The 23,988-nt window shown below is 44.5% G+C and overlaps 1 protein-coding gene across 3 annotated transcripts in view; it reads right to left on the bottom strand.

Annotated features, from left to right (window-relative positions):
- Wdr19 (WD repeat domain 19) overlaps positions 1 to 23,988 on the bottom strand; it is a 65,467-nt gene that overhangs the window by 24,527 nt on the left and 16,952 nt on the right. For all 3 annotated transcript variants that reach the window (XM_052734989.1, XM_052734990.1, XM_052734991.1), the window contains 14 exons: positions 21,741 to 21,821; positions 20,371 to 20,483; positions 19,774 to 19,947; positions 18,121 to 18,191; positions 17,518 to 17,690; positions 17,316 to 17,430; positions 16,388 to 16,494; positions 15,414 to 15,536; positions 13,256 to 13,405; positions 12,244 to 12,391; positions 11,916 to 12,120; positions 8,954 to 9,113; positions 8,664 to 8,774; positions 6,427 to 6,536 (listed from right to left, as the gene is read on the bottom strand). In XM_052734989.1, coding sequence (XP_052590949.1) covers positions 6,427 to 6,536; positions 8,664 to 8,774; positions 8,954 to 9,113; positions 11,916 to 12,120; positions 12,244 to 12,391; positions 13,256 to 13,405; positions 15,414 to 15,536; positions 16,388 to 16,494; positions 17,316 to 17,430; positions 17,518 to 17,690; positions 18,121 to 18,191; positions 19,774 to 19,947; positions 20,371 to 20,483; positions 21,741 to 21,821 — 1,841 coding nt within the window. The remainder of the gene's footprint in view (positions 1 to 6,426; positions 6,537 to 8,663; positions 8,775 to 8,953; positions 9,114 to 11,915; positions 12,121 to 12,243; positions 12,392 to 13,255; positions 13,406 to 15,413; positions 15,537 to 16,387; positions 16,495 to 17,315; positions 17,431 to 17,517; positions 17,691 to 18,120; positions 18,192 to 19,773; positions 19,948 to 20,370; positions 20,484 to 21,740; positions 21,822 to 23,988) is intronic.

The following is a 23,988-nucleotide window of genomic DNA, read 5'->3' as shown; positions in this document are numbered from 1 at the left end:
ACTGTGGGACATGTACATACTTAGGCATGTGCATACACACCCACCCACCCACCCACACACACACATGCACACACACATACACATAAATAAATGACTTGCTTCAAGGATTGTCTATGATATAATTGTGCTAGCGTGTTGAGTTACTTGACAAAATAGCTGAGGAAAAGACATTTATTTTGGATCACGGTTTTCAGAGGTTTCAATCCATGGTCACTTGACCCGTCGTACTGAGCCTGTGACAGAGAAGAGCATCACGGCAGAGGTACACGGTGGAACAAAGCGGCCTACCTCACGGCCAAGAAGCAGAGGAAGAGGAGGGTCCGGGACCCAACATGGTGTTCAGGGCACCGGTGACTTAACTTCCTCATACTAGGCCCACCTCTTAAAAGTTTTTGATGCCACCTTTCTGACGTCACAGGCTGGAAACTGCCTCTTCAACACATGGTCTCTGGGTAGACCGCAGATCCAGAACAACAACAATAATAGTTCCTGTACCTGGGACTGAACGTAACACAGACCTGCAAATCTATAACCAGCCTCTTCAACTGTAGGTCACGGCCCCATAGCTGAGGGTGGGCGTCACAAAACCATTTGATACAGTAAAAGCCACAAAAAATTAACTCAGAATCAAACACATAAAGATCCAAGGTGCTTCTGGCAGGGCTCATTCATGTCAAGTGCTGCTGCCTTGGTTCCGAACACAACGCACTGCGCACACTACACACACACACACACACACACACACACACACACACACACACACACACACGACACCAGTGAAGCTGCCTGAAGCATCTTGGCTCAGAGCCCAAACTACTGCACGTTATAATCTGCCGTGTTTTTACTATACATACAGTCCTCTGCTCTCTCGGAACCGTGATGGCTTAACTACAGCTTAATCAGGGTTTAACTGTGCAAAACAACACTTACCATTCTCCTACCACATTCATCGGCATCTAAGTATCAAATTAGTGTATCATGCATTGTATTGTGTTAGAATGTTCGATTCTCAAAACTGCTAAGTTGTTGACTTGAGTTTCATTAAAAAAAAATCATTCATTGAATTTTGGCTTTGGATTAGGACAGAATTTCTAACGATTTCTGAAATGTCCTTGAACATTTTTCTGGCATTTGCACTCTGTATTTATGTGAAGCACTAGCAATATAAGATCACAGTATCAATAAGCTCTGAAAAACATTGACAATGCCCTATGCCTTACAGCATGGAATGTCCAGGCAAATTTAATTTTTGCATAAAAATAAACAAGCACACACATTTCATTAGTGTTCAATCTGCTTTCTTCTTTAATAAATGGTAAGATTATATATACACACCAAAGAATTGTGTGTGCACGTGCACCCCCGAGCATGAATGTGCATGTGACCTTGTATGCACGTGTGGAGGCCAGAGGGTGATGTCAGGCATCTGTCTCTATTGCTCTCCACCTTATTTTTTAAAAATATTAGTATTTATTTCATGTGTCTGAATGTTTGCCTTCATATGGATACACATGCATGCAGGCCTGTTACCTAGATGCCAGAAGAGGACGCTGTATCCCCTGGAACTGTGGTCACACCATCATGCGGGTGTTGGGAACCTTACCCAGGTCCTCGGTCCTCTACAAGAACAGCAAGTACTCTGGACTGTGGGGCCATCTCTCGAGCCCTCCACCTTGTGTTTGCAAAGGATCGTCCACTGAACCTGGAGCTCGCCAACTGGCTGGGATGCCCCCACCTCCCATCTGGGATCATCGGCAGGTGCCACACTGCCTGGCTGTTTTTAACCTGGTGCTGGGGATTCAAACTCAGGTCCTCATGTTTATACAGCGAGCACTGTTCTCATTACACCACATCTCTAGTCCCAAAGAACTGTTGTTGTTTAAAAAGATTTACTTATTTATTATGTATACAGTGTTCTGCCTGCATGTATCCCTGAAGGCCAGAAGAGGGCGCCAGATCTCATTCAGGTGGCTGTGAGCTACCATGTGGATGCTGGGAATTGAACTCAGGTCCTCTGGAAGAGCAGCCAGTGCTCTTAATCACTGAACCATCTCTCCAGTTCCCCAAAGAATTGTTTAAAAATAGATTTCTTAAAAAATAGATTTCTTTATGAATTAACAGCAAATGTTTGATCTCTATTTTATAGACTTATAGATTTGGGGTTGCACAAAAATTTCTCAGGCAAAGACTGGGTTGCAAACGGGTAAAGTCGAAGAGGCTCTGGTCTGACAGACTTATCTATCTTCATTTTTCAGTGCAGTGACTCGCACAGACCTTTTATTTGAGCTCTGTCTTCCTCTGGGCAACCACCCCTCCACTGTAGTCAGTGAGCTCTGAAATGGCATTAAGGGCCACTCAGACGCCCTCCGTCAGCTCAGGCGGATGGCTTGGGTCCTGTGAGGCTGGCTCAGTTTCTCAATCTACCGACGGATAAAAAGGCTTCGGGAGGGAAGCTGGCTGCTGATTGAAGACTTTCTTTCATCAGCCCAGGGGTTCACAATCAGCAATTTTCCTGAGTAGGAATGTCTAATTTGGGTCCAATTATATCAGCCCACCTGGGGACACCTCCTGACAAGAAGAATTACAGTTTCTTGCTCAGGATCCTGCTCAATTAGGAGACGCCAAATTAAGATTTTGGAGCTCTCCGTCTATTTTTAGCTCACCTACTTTACTATTATTTCATTCTGGACTCTTCACAGGGATCCAGCTCGCTAGTATAACCCCCACTGGAGAGCTAACTCTCTCTGGACTTGACAGAGTGGTCCTGCTTTCACACAATCAGGGTTGTGGATGCCTAATGAAACCTGGGGGGCTGACAGGCAGAGCCTTGGGGGTTGAGATCAGCGGGTGCTGGCTCCTGGGGTGCTTGATGAGAAGATACACCAGGTTATCATCGGGGACACTTTCTGAACTGTTAGGGGCTGGGTGTGTTAGGTCAGGGGTGCGAGCACACACAAACAGCATCAGAAGCTTCACGGTCACGTGCCACCACCAAAGCAGAGACTACCCACTGACCTAGCAGTGCTAACTCAAGTCAGGTAACATGGGAGAGTTTGCTACAAAAAAAAAAAAAAAAAAAAAAAATATCAGTCTTCTGAATGGTCCAAGGGCCTTCAGAGATGTTTGTGCTGACAAATTATACACTGGATCATTCTCTTCTCTTAGATGGAGATGGATGGTCATGGCACAGGGCCTGGTCTCTGTGCTACGTACTAAGTTTCCAATATGCTCATTTTGATATATGGACACTTTTGTTTTTAAGTCACAAGCTAAACAAGCAACTTTGCCACTTAATTACACCCTAGCCCCTGGGTTCATTGCATATATATTTTAATTTTTAAAACAATTTAAAATTTTGTATATGTGTATATGGGTATGTGCAGGGACCCACAGGGGCCAGAGACATCAGATCCCCCCAAGAGCTACAACCGTTACAGGCGGTTATGAGGCACCTGATGTGGGTGCTGGGGACGTGGGTGCTGGGAACTGAACCTAGGTCCTTGTGAAGAGCAGCAAACACTCTTAACTGCTGAGCCATCTCTCCAGCTTCATGGATTTACTTTTTAAGGGGGAAAATGTCGCAAAATTAAAAAAAAAAATGACCAAGAAGAAATATATCCAAAAAGCTTTTACCTGAAGAATAGAAAATGATTTATTTTTATTAATGTGTATGTGTGTCAGTCACATGTGTGCAGGTTACTGGGGAGGTTAGAGGAGGGCACCCGGACCTCTGGACTAGTTGAGAACCTTCTGACTTGGGTGCTGGGAACCAAACCCAGGTCATTTGGAAGAGCAGCAGTGAGCTTAACAACTCAGCATCTCTCCAGCCCCCAGAATAGAAAAGTTTTCAATGAGGCATCCCAATTAGAAATAAAAGACTACTTTTTGGTATAATAATTTGTACAACTAAAATTTGTGTGACAATAGCCTTAATGAATCCATTGTATGAGCATCATGCAGAATTATGCAAAAATGGTTAAATATAACTGGGGGCATGAGAGCAGGAGAGCTGGCCCTGCCCCTCACCAGCTGCAGCACTCGGAAAGCAGGCCCTGCACCTCGCCTGGGCAACACAGTAGAGCTGGCTGGTCCTGAAGGTGTGGTGTGAGCGAGCCACCCTGAGGGTCTGAAAGCAGGAGAACTGGCCCCAGCCTGGGCTCCCTGCTGCAGTGGGTGAGCTAGCCAGGGCAGTGCTGGAGAGCTCACCCTGGCGGTCACAATGAGGGAAAGCTGGCAGGCTCACCAACCCAGTTACACCCAGGCCCAGAACCAGGGCTGTGAGTTGGCCCACTCCAACACTGACCTCATTTATAAACTGCTGGAGCATGTGAAGGGGCCAGACCTGCAGATCCAAAGCTGCAGGATTTCCATGACATAAGACAACAACAGGATATCCAAGAGGAGTCCCAGTAAGGGCCCAGCAGAAGCCAGAGGCCTCAAAGAGATCAATGACTCATTGCAATGAACACTTGCAAGTAAATATATAGGGACTAAAGGGTACACTTTGTGACTCACTGTGCCACAGTACAGCTTCCATGCTGAGACTTTTTTGTTTATTTGTTTTTGTTTTTCCTTTAAGTTTTATTTTGGGGGAGGGGTGTTGCAAGGGCAGAAGGTGGACATGAAGGGATAGGGAGATGAATGGGATCAGGATGTATGGTGTGAAATACACAAAGAATCAATAAAAAGTTTTTTAAAAAGTAAAGATAACCATAGACTAGCATTTTTCAATATGCTAATATTTTTGGATTTGGGATGTATCTTAATAAATGTTGAGAAGAACTGTCCAGTTGTGGTGCTGTGGGAGTTTATGTCTGAAAATAAATGACTCAGCTACAGCTATGTGTTTGGGGGCAGTGACCACAGCTGGACATTAATTTTAAACTGACGAATATTCCTAATACTTTTATGCAGCACTGAAATAAAGAAAGAGTCTGTCGGTTAAGCATGTTGGCAGCTGAGATGGCTTAACTAACAATGAAGAACACCAGAACAGCCGGGCGATGGTGGTGCCTGCGTTTAATCCCAGCACTCGGGAGGCAAAGGCAGGTGAATCTGTCTGGGTTTGAGGCCAGCCTGGTCTACATAGCGAGTTCTAGGACAGCCAAGGCTACACAGAGAAACCCTGTCTTGAAAAACAAAAACAAACAAACAAACAATACTAGAACATTCTAAATTATTCAAAACAGATCACAGGATTCCCAAAGATACGAAAAGCTCTGTGAGGTGGACTCACGCATCACGCGGGACTATTATGCAAGCACTGGCCATCTGTTTAAGGGAAGCTTCTGCCTCGACTTTCACCATCACTGAGTTTTCATCTATATACAATTCAATTCACGAAAGAAAAAATTCTACAGCTTTTAAGTTACAGGTTGAAGCTGCCTCCTGCCTGCCCTCCCTATGTTGGAACTTACCTGCCGCTGTGATGGCATGGGGAGGTAGGAACTGAAGTCACTGGGGCCATGATTAAAGGGCTCAAGGTGGAAGGGAATACTCTCTCTCCTGTTTCAGCTTTCCATGGTGTAAGGATTCAAGCATAAGACTTACCCTAATGCTGGTGCCTTCGACTCGAGCTTCCTAGTCTTTACAGCTGTGAGAAATTGCTTTTTTAAAAGATTTGCTTTATTTTTAATTGTGTGTGAGTGTGTGCACATGTGTGTGGATAACTGCAGAGGCCAGAGGTGAGGGATCCCCTGCAGCTGGAGTTACAGGTGACTGTGAGCCAAACAACGTGGGTGTTGGGAACTGAACTTGGGTCCTCTGAAGGAGTGCTCTTAACTACAAAGCTGTCTCTCCACCCTGAGATTTCTGATCTTGATAAATGCCCTAGTCTCAGGCATTCTGTAACAGCAGCACAACCAGACCAAACTTCAAAGTTTTGTGCTCTGCCTGTAAGTGACACAGAAAACCTTCCAAATGTTAAAGAGAGGTCAGAATCATGAGCACAGGTCATAAAATCCAGCGTATCACCCTGATTCTCTGCATACTGCTGCTGACTGAACATCATTCACAATATTTAGACTCTAAACGAGGGGGAAAAATCTTAGACTCAAACTTTAATGCTGGACTTTAGTGCTGAAAATGAAAATGGGCAAGTACAAAAATGAGACATCATTGGATAAATAAAACATTTTCTGGACTCCTGCCCCCACCATTATTAAAGAATGGCCTTGTCAGGCAGTGGTGGTGGCACATGCCTCTATTCCCAGCACTCGGCAGGCAGAGGCAGGTGGATCTCTGACTCTGGGGCCAGCCTGGTCTATAGGGCGAGTTTTAGGACAGCCAGGCTACACAGAGAAACTCTATCTCGACCTATGCCCTGCCCATGCCCCACCCCCCCAGAGAGAATGGCCTAACCAATGACAGTTTGGAACTGTAGACACACAGCAGTCACCGATTAGAAGCTAGGACCCGGGGACTCACGTGAACTCCAGCTGGATGGCGTACTCTTTGGATATGAAGGGTATCTGGTCTGGAGCCAGACGCTTGGCCAGCTGTAGAGCGCTGTCCCAGTGCTGCAGGTCCCGCCTCATCTGTCGCAAAGACAAAGTCCTGAGGTCCAGAAAGGCAAAGTGCTTTGCAAAGTTGGCACACAGAGCCAGGCTTAGTAAAAGGAAATACTTGTTTGTTTGTTTATTTAAGTAATGAAACTTTCTATTTACAAAGATAGTCAAGCCTATCTAAAAATAAAAATTTTATTCTTTAGTATTTTTCCCAATATTTCCCAAAAATAGTTTCCCAATTTTTTCCCAAATTAAAGCTAATATAATCAATTAATTTAAAATTTCACCTTGGAAGGGCACCAAAAAAAAAATTAGGAAATACTTTAGGAATTGATTTCTTTTGTTCTTTGGTGAGGCAGGATTTTGCTCCTGGCTGTCCTAGAACTCACTATGTAGCCCAGGCTGGCCTTGAACTTGAAACAACCGTCCATGTCTGTTCCCTGCTGGGATTCCATGTCTGTTCCCTGCTGGGATTACAGGCATGAGCCACTATACCTGACCCGGAACTGACACACTTTCTTTTTCTTTTCAAATTACGCTTATTTATGTCCATGTGCATGGGTACACACGTGTCAGAGTGTGTGTGGAGGTCAGAGGACAACTCTCAAGGGTCAGTTTTCTCCTTGCACTTGGTGAGTCCTGCGGATCAAGGTCAAGTCATCAGGCTTGGTGACAAGTGCCTTTACCAAGGTACCACCATACTTCTGGCCCTGATACAGTTTCTTAGCTAATTTGAAGCTATGTAGCAACTCGAATAACAGAAAACAACACATAAAGCATCTTTTTCTAATTCTCACACTCTTAAAAGTTTTTGGCATACAATCCCAAATATACCAGGAAATCACTGAAGAATCTGTACAGTTCATTCCTTACTGATTTAGACTGTAAAGAATTTACTATAACTAACTTTTCCAAGTGCTATCTTCTTGCCAGGTCCTGTCTAGAACATCAGCTTATTTTACTCTTCACTGCTACCTTTTGTAATGTTCTTGTACCCATTTCAAAGATCCAGAAACTGAAGCAAAGACAGGCTAGGTCTTACACAATGCTACACAGCTAGTATGAGACGGAGAGAGCAGGTGGGAAGCAGGGCTCTCTTTACCTAACTTGTGCTGCCAAGTGAGGCTGGAGGAACGACTATAGAACTATTACAGAGCCGAGTGCTATTGCCCTCTCTATTCTGAACTATCACTTCAGAGCCTTTACAAAGCTATGACACTTGTATAACTATTATACAAGACTATATTTACATTATAAAAGATGGATGCAGTTTAGTTTCAACATCTGTGAGAAAAGATGTGTCTTCTTGCTTATTTCTGGCCACTACTAATTATATAAATTACTTCTAATTAGTTGTAATATAAACCCATTTTCTTACCAACTACCCCAAGGGCATCATTACCCACACTTAAAAGAAGCAGGACCTCAGTTGAGGTCAAAGGACACGCCCAGGGTCACATACAGCTGGAATATGAATCCAGGTGTGCCCATCTCATAAGGCTGTGCATATTTTTTTTTTCCAGACAAAGTCTTGCTAGCCTGGAACTTGTCCTTTGGACCAGGCTGACAGTGAACTACAGCAGTCCTCCTGCCTCTGTCTCTTGAGCTCCTGGGCTGACAGGGAGGCACCACCTGGGCTGGCTCGTCTATAGCCTTCCACAGGCTGTACTGCCAGGCCTCCCTTCCCCTCTGCCTTTGAACTCAGGCCAGCATTCAGTTCATTCCCCCTCCTGTGACCTTCAGCTCTAACACAGAGGAGAACTTCACGCAGCAACTTGAAGATCATGTGGGAAACAGAGAAAATAACAGTACTGTCCCATAAGATAGACTGTGGCAGAGGTTGAGAGTTAATACAGGTTAAGTGCTTAGAACGGCACCTGGTAACATGCGCAACCGATAAACCACGCCTGCTTTTCTTTCTACAGTCTCTGTAGTTACACAGTCCGTTCTCTCTGGGCACATTTAGACTTTGAATTATTTAGCAATGTTACAATACCATGCCTTTTTTATACATCTACTGGATGCTGAGTGAAAGTGGTTTTGACATTACTGAGTACTCAGGGGCTCTGAGAGCCGAAATGTCTCCACTCCAGGAGAGGAAGACAGGTGGTGTCTGGGGCTGAGAAGGGTGACTGCCTGGTCTCTTTGCTGTCATACCTCCAGGGCAGCCACAGGACAGTTGGATGCCAGGTACAGGTCCTGGGCCAGGTTGAAGTCATTAGTAAACATGGCGAGATGTCCTGCCAAAAGATTGTAGTCCTCGATTCCCTACGAACAGAAGTTTCAGTGAGAAGAAATGTAAGAATTTTATTTTCAAAAGGCTTTGCTCAGTAGGAAATGGCATCAGTCTACCTATTCAGTTGCTTCAATTAAGATCGACTGAAATGTAAAAAGTTGAATAAGCAGCATCTAGACTTTAATCTAGTGACTCACGAAACACCACATACCTTTATTTGTTCCAAGGACATCACTGTACCAACATCCCCTATGGTCCGGGAAACTCGGATAGCAAACTCCACCTCCATGTGATGCAGACAGGCTCTGGCCAGCTCATTCCACGCCGTGCGATCGTTCAGCATCTTGCATATTTCCCAAGCATCAGAAAACCTAGGACCGAGTACACAGGCTGACCCACAGCTCTGCCTTTGCTCATCACCTACCAGGCACTCTTTGGACTGTGTCACCAAACGTTACATATTAGACAAATCTTCAAAACATTTCTTAACCTATAATCAGCACTTGCAAGTTATGAAAAAAAAAACCCAGCAAACTTTCTTCCTTTATTTGCATAGATTTTTTTTCTTACCTTCTTAATGTATGTGTGTGAGGTGTATGCATGTGCAGTTGTGTGTGGCCATGGAGGCCAGAGGAGGGCACAGAGTATCCTGCTCTATCATTTTTTGCCTTAGTTCCTTGAGACCAGGTCTTTGACTGAATGTGAGTTTCATGGTTTTGCAGTGAGGCTGGGTAGGCAGCCCCAGACACTCCCAGCTTTGTACCTGGGTACCGGGACCTGAACTCAGGTCCCTGGGCTGCTGCTGCGAGTGCTCTTACCCACTAAGCATCTCCTAGCCCCTCTCTTACCTTCTGCTACTAGTCAGAATTTACTGTTTTCAGCCCCTTGCCACCACCAATTAACAATGAATTCTAATTTTCAAAATTCCACGTGTTGTAGGATATTTGTACACCATGTGGAGATGTTTTTGCTGTGATTGGTGTAGCAAAAAGCTGAACGACCAAAAGCTAGGCAGGAGGTATAGGTGGGACTTCCAGGGAGAGGAAGGAAGAGGAGGAGGAATTGAGGTGCAGTGGACCTCAGGAGACACAGAGAGGAAACATGAGGTGCAAGATAGAAGAGAGGTAACGGCATGTGGTAGAACATAGAATAATAAGAATATGGGTTAGGCCAGGCGGTGGTGGTGCACGCCTTTAATCCCAGCACTCGGGAGGCAGAGACAGGCGGATCTCCGTGAGTTGGAGGCCAGCCTGGGCTACCAAGTGAGTTCCAGGAAAGGCGCAAAGCTACACAGAGAAACCCTGTCTCGAAAAACCAAAAAAAAAAAAAAAAAGAATATGGGTTAAGTTATAAGAGCTGGTGGTAACAAGCCTAAGCTATAGGCTGAGCTTTCACAATTAATAAGAAGTCTCCATGTCTTTATTTAGAAGCTGGCTGGCGGGGCAGAAAAACCTTGTTACATCCACACGTAGTTGAAAATTATTTTTGTTCTAATAGAATCAGTACTCTAGCCTGGGTGGTGGCGCACACCTTTAATCCCAGCACTTGAGAGGCAGAGGCAGAAGGATCTCTGTGAGTTTGAGGCCAGCCTGGTCTACAAATTGAGTTCTAGGACAGCTAGGGTTACCTAGAGAGATTGTGTCTCAAAAACCAAACGAAACCAAACAAAAGCCCACCAACCAACTAACCAACCAAACCCCCTTCAAACAAACAAACAAACAAACAGAGACTGCCAGTATTCTATTGGTACAAATACATACATTTCAGAGTTCAGCAAACTATGTCAATGGCACAGATGTTCTCTGCTGCCTATTCCTTTTCTCTCTGTGTGTGTTTAGGCAAATGCACAGTGGATGGATGGGGAAAGAGGAAAAATAGCAGCCTATAGAACAGTGGTTCTCAATCTATGGGTCTCTACCCCTTTGGGGGTAAGAATGACCCTTTCATAGGGGTCGCCTAAAACCACTGGAAAATGCAGATGTTTATGATTCCTAACAGTGGCAACATTACAGTTATGAAGTAGCAAAGAAGTAATCCTATGGTTGGGGGTCACCACAACATGAGAAACTGTATTACAGGGTTACAGCGTTAGGAAGGTTGAGAACCACTGCAATAGAAGATGATGAGGTTGTGTTGAGGCCGGCAAGTCTGAGGAGTTCATGGACTGGTGGGAGTTAGAAATACAAGTTTAAATTGAAGACAGATTTTTGTTTGTTTTGTTGAGACAGGATCTTTTTATATAGGCCAGGCTGGCTTCAAACTAGATATCATCTTAAGTGCTGGGATTACAGGGGCAGGCCATTACACTTGGCTCCCAAGGACAGTTTGTTTTCTTTTGAGCCACGCCAGGGATGGATCCCAGGGCACAACAGGGAGTGCTTTACCACCAAGCCAAAGCCCTGGCCCTGAAGACAGTTTCTGGAGTCAATCTGGGTGGTGATAAAGTCATATGAGGAGATTTATCCAGAAGAATAATACAAGAGTTTATGGGACCCTGAGGAACTCATTCAAGAGCTCCAAGAAACTCACAGTGGACCTAGGTAAGAGGAAACAAAATGAGGAAAAAGAAATCTCAAGCAAGGCAAGAATCAAACTTCATCATTTGTTTAATAATTAGAACTATCCAATAACAGGGCTATCTGTGGCAGAGTGCTTCTCTCATAATAAAGCACTTATAAAAAACTACACCTGAAAACGGCACTTCTGCTGGAGTTTATGTGTGTTTTCATACCCACTGTCTTTTTTGTTTGCATGTGTATGCACACGTACATGCATGTTTGTGTAACTCAGGCGTACATGTGTATATGGTACAGTGTGTGGAGACCAGAGGACAATCTTAGGTGTTGTTTCTCAAATGCTATCCACTCTTTTTTGTTTCGTTTTTGAGACAAGGTCTATAATTGACCTAAATTTGCTAAGCAGACTAGGCTGCCTGAGAGAGAGCCCCAGACACCTGCCCGTGGCTCATGCTGTGATGCCCAGATGCTTTTCAGTGTCAGTTCTAGGATTGAACTCAGGTCCTCATGCTTTCCAGGTGAGCTATCTCTCCAGCCCCTCTTATCCATTATCTTATCTAAGCTTCGAAACAGCCTGGGAGACAACCACTATTCACATCTTTTGAGTTGGCCATGAAGGCAAATGAGCGGCTGTCAATCATCTCCACTCCTCCCTACCGCTTGAGCATCAGGGTCTGCGTCAGCATCTGTTTCAGGTCAGAAGGCTCCGCATCTTTTATGTTGTCAAGGAAGCTGTGGGTGCTGAGGTAGATGGAGTTGATTTTCCCACTCTGTGTCTGGCAGGTCAGTTCTCCATTGTATAACAGCAAAGGTTTGTGGGAGAAGGGAAGTTTAGTGCCACCAGCCAAAATGACCTTGGATCCTGTATTAGAAAGCAGACCCTTTAATACCTCAAGCTAATGCTCGGCACAAGTATTAGAAAGTTTTCAATTTCACTACAATGGAAATTCATTTATCAGTAAAAGTACAATAAATGATTCAGTACCTTGGATGGTGTCCTTGTGAAACACATAAGTGTACACCTTATCATCATCATAAGCAATAAATACACCTTTATCCATTGGCCAGTTTTCCCAAAGAACACCTTTAATGGTTGGCGAGAAGTCTGGAATCTCGTAGGTGGCATCATTAACCTACGAGACAGGATTTACAAATGTACAACCTGCCTTGTTAAGAGCCTGTCGCAGCCTTGGCAGGCATGGCTTCCCAGCCCACCTCCAACCCAACACCACTCTGACTCCAGCTTTCCACAGTGGGAGAGCATCTCTTCCTATTACTGTACTATATGTGGCTTGGGAAAAAAAACCGGAAACCCAACCAACCAAACAAACAAAACGATAGTTACCGGGAAAATCCTGGGTTTGATAAGTGGACTAGTTTATGGGAAAAACTGTAAGTTTAGACACAATGGTTCCAAGTTACTAAAAAGCTGACACTGCTTAAGATGAATGGAACAACTTTTTTGGTGTGTTGTTTGTTTCTGAGTCAAGACTGAAGTGGCTGAGGCTAGCCTGGGCTACATAGTACAATAATGTCCAGTCTCAACATCAATGACAAATCTCCATGAGACTGATACTATAAAAAATTACAGAATAGCAGGCAAGTTTCCCTGACATTTCTCACTAAAACTTTATTTGACGAATACTATATTAAAAAAAACTTTTTAGCAGATGTGGTGGCACACACCTTTAATCCCAGCTCTGAGACAGAGGCAGGTGGATTACTGTGAGTTTGAGGCCAGAGTGGTCTATATAGCAAGTTCCAGGATAGCCAGAGCTATATAATGGAGAGACCCTGTCTCTCAGAAACAAACAAACAAAACAACAACAACAAAAAATCTTTTCCATTTATTGCCTTAAAAATAGAGCACTGTGAGTTTTTTGTTTTGTTTCCCAGCACGGGGGATGGAGCCCAGGACATGGAGCTTGCTGGACAAGCACTTTGCCATCAATGAGTTATTATAACTCAGCTCCCAGTTTCACATTTTCTAGACTTACAGGACAGTAAACAAATCCATCACTTTTTTCATCAATGAAAACTAATCTGGTTCCATTTGGATCAGGAAAAAGCTTTTTCACACCAACAGGATGTCGATAATCATTAACGAACTGCCAGTCCTCAATGAAGAAATACTGAATAATGCCAGTCTAAAAAAGAAAGGGAAAAAAGAAGTCTGATCAGGGAATTTAAAATGTGATTAAGAAAATACTGACTTTTCACACTTAATTTAGATGATTATAAAATAAAAATACTATTACTTTTGATAAAGAAAGAGGCTAATACATTTAATATGTATGGAAGGTACAGACTCTGGAGAAGTGAAATGGGAATTTAGAAGTAATTCAGTAATCTAGCGACTGTAGTATGTTTAGTGATATGTGGTCACAATAGATTTACAGATTTCCTACTTGCTAGAGAAACCTTCAAAAACAAACCAGTAAACTCCAGTGACATCGCCAACCACGGGCAGGCTGGCGGTCAGTGACATCGCCAACCACGGGCAGGGTGGCGGTCTTGTGAAAGGTTGTCCAAGTCATCTCTCACACATCTATCTACCTTGGAGAAATTTCCAGGAAGCAGATTCTTGCCTGCTTCCAGGGATGCATGGTGCCATCCAATTCACTTTTCTCAGGGTTAAGCTAGGAGTCTGAACTGCCTGGCTGTAGTTCTGGCTCCTTCAGACTGGTGTAGCCTTGTAGGCTACAGATGATTGCATGCAGTTCATCTGGCTTGGCTGTGAACACCCCCTGGAGCTTGCTGTCGCCCTACTCATCTATGGAAGTACAGCCAAGCCAGATGAACTGCTCAGACAGTACCCAGCGATCTGACAGCCTTCACTGGTGAAATCTACAAAACGTAGAAGGAAAAAGTATTTACACAATTCTAATAAATGCTTCCAGAAAATTGAAGATGACTACCTCATTTTTTGAGGTCAGTATTGCCTTGATACCAAAACTAGGCAAAAGTACTATACAAAACAAGAAACCAGGTAGTGCACGCCATTAATGCCAACACTTGCAGAGGTAGGTGAATCTCTGTGAGTTCAAGGCCATCTTGCTCTACACAGAATGTTCCAGGCCAGCAAGGGCTACATAGTGAAATCCCACCTCACAACAAAACAAAACACCTCCAAAAACTAAAACTGTAGTACAATGGAGCTGGGGAGATGGCCCAGCCATAAGGCCACTGGTCGCTCTTTCAGTGGACTGAGTTCCCAGCACCAAGGGTGGCTCACAACTATCTGTAACTCTAGTTCCAGGGGCTCTGACACCCTTTTCTGGCCTCAGAGGGCACCAGACACATATGTGGTACATAGACATAACATGCAGATAAAACATGGGGTTAATTAAACCAACAACAAAAAACAGAAGAGATCAAATTTAAACCAAAGTTTTAGCAAATGAATGTAAGGATATGTAGAAAGGAGAATACATCAGCACCCATGGGGGAAGTGAGGCTGGAAGAGCTATTCAGCAGCTAGCAGATCACGGAACTGATATTTGAGCCCCAAATGTCAGACTCCAGACATTATGCATTATGCAAGTATCTTAGTTAGGGTTTCTGTTGCTGCAACGAAACACCATGACAAAAAAGCAAGCTGGGGAGGAAAGGGTTTATTTGGCTTACATTTCCAGATCATACTTCATCATTGGAGGAAGTTAGAACAGGAACTCAAGCAGGGCAGGAACCTGGAGGCAGGAGCTGATGCAGAAGCCATGGAGGATGCTGCTTACTGGCTTGATCCTCATGGCTTGCTCATCATGCCATCTTATAGAACCCAGGACCACTAGCTCAGGGACAGCACTACCCACCATGGGCTGGGCCCTCCCCCATTGATCACTAATTGACAAAATGCCTTATAACTGGACCTCATGGAGGCATTTCCTCAACTGAGGCTCCTTTCTCTCTGATGACTCCAACTTGTGGCACATTGACACACAAACCCAGCCAGCACAGTAATCAAAATTACTTAAAATCACCAAACATTGATACTAGCCAATCATGCCACCTAGGTTCTATATAAGTATAGAACTGACCACAGACTTCATTTGTTTTGAATTTGATAAAGGGAGGAAAAAATTAGGAAGAGGATCCAGGTCGTAAAGTAAGAACTGGATCTTGCCCATGCTCTGCCCTCCAGAAGCGCATACGTACATCTGTTCCATAGATGAGAAAGTCACTAGTCAGGGCGTGGCATAAAATCCGGCACTTATCATCAACTGCTGGGAAGAGTCGAGTCTCACGTTCTTCTTGAGCATCCAAGATTTCATTTTCTATCTAAAATATGAAGATGTTTTATTTAGAGTAGTGGTTCTCATCCTTCCTAATGCTGCGACCCTTAAATACAGTTCCCCATGCTGTGGTGACCCCCAACCATAAAATTATTTCATTGCTATGTTATAATTATAATTTTGCCATTCTTATGAATCGTAACATAAATATCTGATATGATCCCCAAAGGGGTCACAACCCACAGGTTGAGAGCTGCTCATTTAATGGTTCCTTGTTTATCTGAGTAAATAAGGTATACAGCTAGGGAAAAGTGTCTTTTTCCCAAGTTCAACTAGACAATCATACTCTCAAACTACCTTAGGCCAGCTTATGCACAAAACGTGACAGCTGGCCCGAGGGGCAGCCCTGAGCATCCTGTTTCAGTGGGAAGTTTATGTGCAGCAGGCTCAGCAGCTGTCCAGCGGCTAATTTCTTTGGCTTCCCTAATGCAAAGAGTCAAGAAATAGATGTGTGCTGTACCCTGGTCTAGACTCTAGTCCTCACAGGTGCCAGTCTCTCTGGCACAGTTTGGTGGATCCCTACACACAACACGCCCAATGACAGAAGTGAGTGCATTCTCTTTAGGTACTCATGGGCTCATCTGCAGTTCCTTCTAGATGCAAATTACCAACGGGGTCACCTGACTATAATTAATGTTGTGAGGAGCACTGTTGATACTTATCAGGTGTCCAGGGCACGGGGATAAGAAGTCAACTGAACATCGAATACAGCAAGGAAGGACTATTTTTTGCCCACACTGCGTTTTCTAGTCAGTCTGCACACTCTTGCTTCCCAGACAAGGATCTTGATAATGGGACATCAAACTTAGGCTCCCAGGACAGGGGGATCACACTTACCAAATGTAACTGGATCTTGCCTTCAAAGAGGGCAGCAGCATAGTCAGAATGAAGGCAAATGCTGGCCACCGTTCCCAGATACTCCACGTCTTTTAGCTTTTTGACAGCTGTACCAATTTCAAAAACATGTAAACATGTTAAATTACAGGTCAAAGTTCTGCATCTGTTTACCTGCAAATGACTGTACAATGTATACTTTGGCAAGGATCTTCTGAAGGAAAGCCTGTTTCAACCACTCTGAGAAACTCTCGGTTGCCATATAAGTTACCCTCAGGGATTCTCTAGCGGTCCAGAAATAAAACAGCAGCAGAGGAAGTCAAAGGCAGCATGACTCAGGCCTCAAGTGACAGGAGGTTTAATGGAGCGTTCTACTTAATAAGTCACTTCTCAGGGCTCTTTATAGGACTTAGAATTGGGGAAAACATTGAACAGAGGGAAGGGGAGGAAAGACCAGGATCCCTACATGGAAACAGCATTATTCAAAGAACAACACAGCAGGAATGGACACCATTAGGTAAGCACTTCCCAGGCTTAGGTGTGCCTCAACAGAGCCACTGTGCAGAGTGAGGTCCCAATGCTTAAGTTCACCTCATCAGCTTCCTGTTCCCTTTAAAGTAGCTTTATCTTCTGGATTAAGTCACATTCACAGGGTAGCTCCAATCCTTTACCAGGGCAGAAAGGGACCTTCCACCCAGGGCCTCTGTGATGGAGAACTCTCACCATGCTGCCTCGCTACAGAAGCAAAGAATGCAATCTGTCTAGATGGTATGCAAAGATTTTAGAGTAGAAACAAAGCCGTTTAAGTTAAGAAAGAGAGACCAGGACGTAAACGAGTGAAGACTCGGTCTCAAAAATTACTTCTAGTGCTTTCCAAATAGTACAGAAATGGAAAGGTATTCAAAAATCCAGCACTCGGATTTAGACTTGCCATTTTCACCAAGGACATAAAACCAAGCTCGATTATTCATCCCCACAGCCAGATGATAGAGACCCACTGCGATGAAGTTGGGTTCCACATCGACGGAGACCGTGATCGGTGGTTCCTACAACACAGTATTGGAACAGCAGTGAGCCAACTGTTAGAACCGTTTCAGTTTATAAACAAGGGACAGACCACACGATTTACATACTCCTTCAATGAGGTTGGCCACAGTGACCTCAAGGAGGGAGGTGAGATACGCAATCCTTGTGTGACAAGCATCCCCAAGGATGGGCAACTTGGTCAGGAAGACGTGGAGTGAGCCTCTTTGGGTAGACACTGCTAGCAACTGACCATCATCAGTCCAGGATAAGGTACCCAACCCTGAAACGATTCACAAAACAAACCATCATTCAAAGCCACAATATATGGTGACAGGCAAGCAAATAAATATTTTCATGTAATAGGCATTAAAAACTTGAGATGTGTTCTTCTCTAAATCATCTTGCTATTTCTCTGTGCATTAACAAGAGACCATGGGCCCTGAGTCATCTGCTATGGCTCAAACAAAGTATGCATCCATTGTACAATTGGGATTAAAGTTTGCTGTCAGCCTCTGGGGCCCAAGCATACCCACAACCTTTTAGTCAGGCAGCACCACTTATCACAACTCCTAAAGTCAAGAAGCTATTTTAGGGAGCTGCACAGAAAGGTGTGAATTTTACTCCTCTTATAAGAATGCAAACCACACAACAACCATTATTCTCCATAACTACAAGGACAAAATGCCAGTGGGCTCTGGTGAGATCAATACCTTTATTTTCATCATCCAGGTTAATTATAGCATACATGTCTCTTAATTCTGTCAAATCATGGATTTTTATGCTGAAAAGTAAAGAAAAAAAGGAATATATATTTTTATTGGGTTTCATTCTGGCATTTTTGCACATTGTTTCTAATCACTCTCCCTCCCTCCCCAGCCCTGCTGCTGGACCCTCTCCCTCCCCCTCCCCAGCCCTGCTACTGGACCCTCTCCTCCCCTCCCCCTCCCCAGCCCTGCTGCTGGACCCTCTCCCTCCCCTCCCCCTCCCCAGCCCTGCTACTGGACCCTCCCTACTCCCCCTCCCCAGCCCTGCTGCTGGACCCTCTCTCCTCCCCCCCCTCCCCAGCCCTGCTGCTGGACCCTCTCTCCTCCCCTCCCCAGCCCTGCTGCTGGACCCTCTCTCCTCCCCTCCCCAGCCCTGCTGCTGGACCCTCTCTCCTCCCCCCCCTCCCCAGCCCTGTTGCTGGACCCTCTCTCCTCCCCTCCCCCTCCCCAGCCCTGCTGCTGGACCCTCTCTCCTCCCCCCACTCCCCAGCCCTGCTGCTGGACCCTCTCTCCTCCCCTCCCCCTCCCCAGCCCTGCTGCTGGACCCTCTCTCCTCCCCCCACTCCCCAGCCCTGCTGCTGGACCCTCTCTCCTCCCCTCCCCTGGCCCTGCAGCTGGACCTTGTTCCCCCTCCCCCTTTCATCCCTCAACCCTCCAGGTGGTCTCTCTCTACAGCTTCAGCCTGCAGTGAACAGCCTCTTCACTGCCCTCCATCTGTGCCCTGGAGCCCACTCTCAGATTCCCGGCTGCTGTGAACACTGGCTAGGAAAGGCTGACAGACAAATGGGGGACTCCCTGCTGAGTTGTGACACACTGAATTCTGGTCTGGTCCTCTAACTGGCCTGCTATTACTTAATTTTCAAAGCCCTTCAGTCTGTACACCTGTCCTGGTGAGAGGCAGAGGGAGTGTGCTCACTCCATGTAATCTCAAACTCCCATTTTAGTTTTAAGACTGATTTTCTAGCATACTCCATCTTATTCTTTTGTTCTGACATAAAACCTTTACATGTTTTCTTTGTTCAATAGTCTTGCTATTTTACTATACATTATCAAAAGACTATGAGTGCTGACCATATGAATATGAGCAGGGAAGTAGAGGACTTAAGTATTTTTCACTGTAACATTCAGAGTCCAAGAAAGTGTGGATGTCAGATGCACATCAACCCCGAAGTTCTGTTGATTCTCTTGAGTATTCCCCTGTGGTGGTTTGAATAGGAATGGTCCCCATAGACTCATGTGTATGAATGCCTGGCCCATGGGGAGTTGGCACTATTAGGAGGTGTGGCCTTGATTGAAGAGGTGTGTCACTGTGGGGGTGGGCTTTGAGGTGTCATTTGCTCAAGCTATACCCACTGTGGGACACCTGCTGCCTTCGGATCAAGATGTAGAACTCTCAGCTCCTTCTCCAGCACCATATCTGCCTGCTCACCACCATGTTTCCTGCCATGAGGCTAATGGACTGAACCTCTGAACTGTAAGCCAGCCCCAGTTAACTGTTTTCCTTTATAAGAGTTGCCGTGGTCATGATGTCTCTTCATAGCAATGGAAACCCTGACTAAGACATCCCCATGTTCCCAGAAATATGTGACTCCAACTAACCAGTTATCTCCACATGTAGCAGCTTTGTTCAGAGTCTGTGACAATGCCACACTGGTTAGATTATCCTTATGGTCACGTGCCTTAAATATCTCTTGTCCAACTTCTGGATAGTGAGTAGAAATGGCCAGAAATGTTCCTCGGGAAAAGCCAATCATGATGTAGCTATCACCATACCTACAGCAGCAAAGCAATAATGGGATTAAAAAGGAGATGAGCTCTCAAGGGTAAAAATGGCAAAAACCGCCGGGTGGTGGTGGCGCACGCCTTTAATCCCAGCACTCGGGAGGCAGAGCCAGGCGGATCTCTGTGAGTTCGAGGCCAGCCTGGTCTCCAAAGCGAGTTCCAGGAAAGGCGCAAAGCTACACAGAGAAACCCTGTCTCGAAAAACCAAAAAAAAAAAAAAAAAAAAAAAAAAAAATGGCAAAAACCTTAATATGATACAATATGATTCACTGAGGCCCTACTGTGTACCAGATAACATGCTGGGTGGTGTTACACATAAAATCAGACTGAAATGAGAAGAATATCATATATAAAATATGTTACAGACAGACAAACATCATCAGTAAGAAAAAACACGTGGGTTCTTGTACATACCAACTGTAGCAGACGATGTTGCCATAGGACTGCTGAAACTCCAGATCCACTGGGTTATCAGGTTCATTCAGGTGAAAAAGAAACAACATTTTCTTGCCAACTACTGCACTTATCTGTCAGAGAAGATCGGGAGATCGTGGAATGAGTTACTCAGAATTTCACAAGAAGACCAACAAGCAAGTCCAAACAGCTGAACCCCATTATGAAAACAGCAAGCCAAAGCTGGACGTGCTAAATGCCGTCATGAGTATAAACATAACTAACAAATAGCAGACAGCATTTACTGATGTGTAGGGTCGGTCTGGCAAAGGCCTTCGGCTTTCCGTGTTTTCAGTATCCTTTTGTGGTACATGACAAGGTCTTTTGAACATGACAGTCTTTTGAACCCTCTACACCTCTTCCAGACACTGTCCTGTTTATGAGGAATGACTCTGACATGGTTTTCCTGCAGCTGAATTCATTTTTGCAGTACAGAATTTTTCCTTCTAAGAGGCCACTTGGTTTGTGAGCCAGCCAGGATTACAGGTATGCACTCTTAAGGATAAGCTAGCTAACTTTAGCATCATTTTCTAAGCCCCCCCCCCCACACACACACAGGTGAGTGTGGTTGAAGTAGGATCCAATTCTCATTGGAGGCTATCCTTATGTCAAGGAGAGAAAAGTGTTTATCAACTTATGTTGAAAATGATACTTTGCTATATTTTCTGGATTCTAAAATGTTATCAACTACAGCAGCATCAATTTGAAACAGCCTTTTGGGAAATAAACATTACCTTCTTACATATTTTCATATTTATTACAAAAATTACCTGAATTCTAGAATGTTACAATATAGCAAGGAAATTGCACATGTTAACGAAACATAAGCTATGATTTTTCAGAGATCCATTTACTATCAGCAATGTGAAAAAAAATCCTAAATCACACAGAAATCATTGTTTCCATCTTTTTTTGTTTGCTTTTATGTTTGAGACAGGGTTTCTTTGTGTAGCTCTGGCTGTACTGGAACTCGCTCTGTAGACCAGGCTGGCCTCCAACTCAGAGATCCACCTGCCTCCGCCTCCAGACAGCTGGGATTAAGACATGTGCCACCCTGTGCTTTGATGTTTCCATTCTGGAAGGGATCTCTAAGTTTCTGCTACCACAGAAATGGGCACACCAGCCATAACAGGAAATGTCCCCTCTGCTGGGGTGTCAGGCAGTTAGCAATGGCAGACACAACCTTTAGGTCTGAGAGGCTAAGGCTTACCTTGGTTTAAGAAACAACAAGACGTAATTTACCGAAGTCTGAGCCAGCAGAGAAAAGGAAACAGAGTACACTCTGAAACTACCCAAATGATTTGGGTGTGGGCTTGAATTAGAATGCTTACTGTGTTTTCAGCAGAAGAAATCCGGTCGTCTGTCTTGCTTGTGGAAAACTTGATGTCACTGGGCTCTGATTTCACTGGTGTCTGCAGGGGTAAGAAAGAACATCATCGCTGTGAATGAACTCAGTAATCAAATCACTCTCGTCAGGGTGAAGCTCAGTGACAGGATACGCGCAAGCACAGCATGAATGAAGCCCAGGCTTCACTTTGAAACACCTTCCCTCTCCAAAACAAACCTTCTAGAGTCATGCTGAATAGCAATAAAACACCAAGCTTGTTTTTATTTGTGACTAAATTTGGATTATGAACCTGAAAATTCTACTGCCAAATACTTGGAAATTCTGGGTGAAATAGAACGTGTGTTTTCCTTAAATGGAAAGTTAAGTTCAAGGAAGGATTTACAGACATCCTCAGCAAACACCCTACAGAAAGGAAAGTGTATGCACACTCAAGCTGCAGCCTCCAGTGTGGCTAGAGACAAGGGTGTCAGGGAAACCACTTCTTAGCTGGCGGTCTGGGTCAGAAAAAACAATGTTCATTTCAAGAATGTGACCACGACCTGCTTTCCTGTTCTCATTAGGTCTGCAGTTCCAGCTTACACACTGAGCAGTCTGGGAGTTCCTCCAGAGAGAAACTGTAGGAGCCAGGCCCACCATCCCCTGAAGGGTTGGGCCAGACACTCCAAGTCTGATAAAGCCTGCAGAAAATGAGCTGAAAGTTCAAAAGAATGTAACTCACAGAGGAACAGAACACCAAAAGTCCCTAAAACACAGTCATGAGAGAGAGAGAGAGAGAGAGAGAGAGAGAGCAAGCGCGAGCGCACGTGCAAGAGTGAGAGAGATTATATAATAAACACTTTAAAGAGATAGCGGCCTACTCATAAAAACGAGAAAGGGCACATTAAAAAGTTTCAGTAGATTGTACTTTTTATTATTCAATTTTTATTCTAGATTTACTTTATGTATATGATTTTGCTTGCCTGTATGTCTATACACTATCTGTGTGCCTGGTGCCCTCAGAGGTCATAAGAGGCTGTGGAAACAGGAGTTATAAAAGGTTGTAAGCTGCCATGCAGGTGCTGGGAATCGAACCTGGGTCCTCTGTAAGAACAAGTGCTCTTAACTGCTGAGTCAGTCTCTGTAGCCCAGCAGACTATACTTCTGTGCTACAGGAGGTGCACCCAGCAGGGTAAAGGTCTAGAAATGGTGTTGTTTGGCCTGTGGAGTTCGGCAGCTTTTTTCAACTGCCCATCCTGAGGGGTATGTGATTTTCATCTACAGTTTTATCAATAGACTATGTGCTCACATCGTCTGTCATTTTGTCAGTGTGACAGGTGAGCACCAGCGTCTCAGCCTTGCTTTGTCCTCTGTAATTATGAGTTTCATCATTGTCATCTGTGAATTATGTTACACATGTATACATTGCCTTTACATATATTTTAAGCAGGGTTTTAAAAGAACTACCAAGTGCTTTCTCAAAATAAAGTGTAGAATTATCAAATTTAAAACTTCTAGGAGGCTGAGGCAGAAGTATGGTCATATGTTTAAAGCAAGCCTGGGTTACATAATGAGTTCCAGGCTAGTCTGGGCTACAGAGTGAGGTCCTATCTCAAATGCAAAAAACAGTGGGTTGGGGATGCAGTTTATTGGTAGGGCACTTGTCTAGCACCTCCTCCTAGGCTCCAGCTCTCCAAAGGGTCCACTACTTCCCAACATTATATACGTGAGACCATACTTCTGACACATGAACCCACTGTATACTCCATGAGAGAGACCCATGTGGCAAGGAATCAGGACTTACAGAGCATAGTGATTCTCTATAGGAACAGCAATCTGCAGGGAGCTGAACTCGGCCAACAACTACATGAGTGGACTTAGAACAGCCATGTGGGAGATCCTGAGGCAGAGGCACCTCAAGAAGCTACATCTGGATTCCTTGCTGACAACTAGGAAACACAGGTGTTTTAAGCTCCTGCATTTTGAGATGTTTTGTTATACAGCAGCAACTGCTGAATACATCATATTCCCGACTGTGTGGATAGCACAGAGCAGGGTTTATTCATGTGCCTAACGAAGCAGGTATTCCAAGAACATTTCAGTCAATACTACAGTATAGACAGCAGTTCAAAGAATAATTTTCCCATTGGTGAAATTAGTAGCTGCTGGCAGAACAAGTTCTCTTAAGGAGGGGCCCTTTTAGAATTAAGTCAATCCTAAGTAGGATTTCATCTTAACTGAAGTCTTGTCAGGTT

This window comes from Peromyscus californicus, unplaced genomic scaffold (assembly GCF_007827085.1).
Source record: "Peromyscus californicus insignis strain IS unplaced genomic scaffold, ASM782708v3 Scaffold_13__1_contigs__length_99412109, whole genome shotgun sequence".
NCBI classification, from domain to species: Eukaryota; Metazoa; Chordata; class Mammalia; order Rodentia; family Cricetidae; genus Peromyscus; species Peromyscus californicus.
This window is presented reverse-complemented; position numbering and strand designations above follow the sequence as displayed.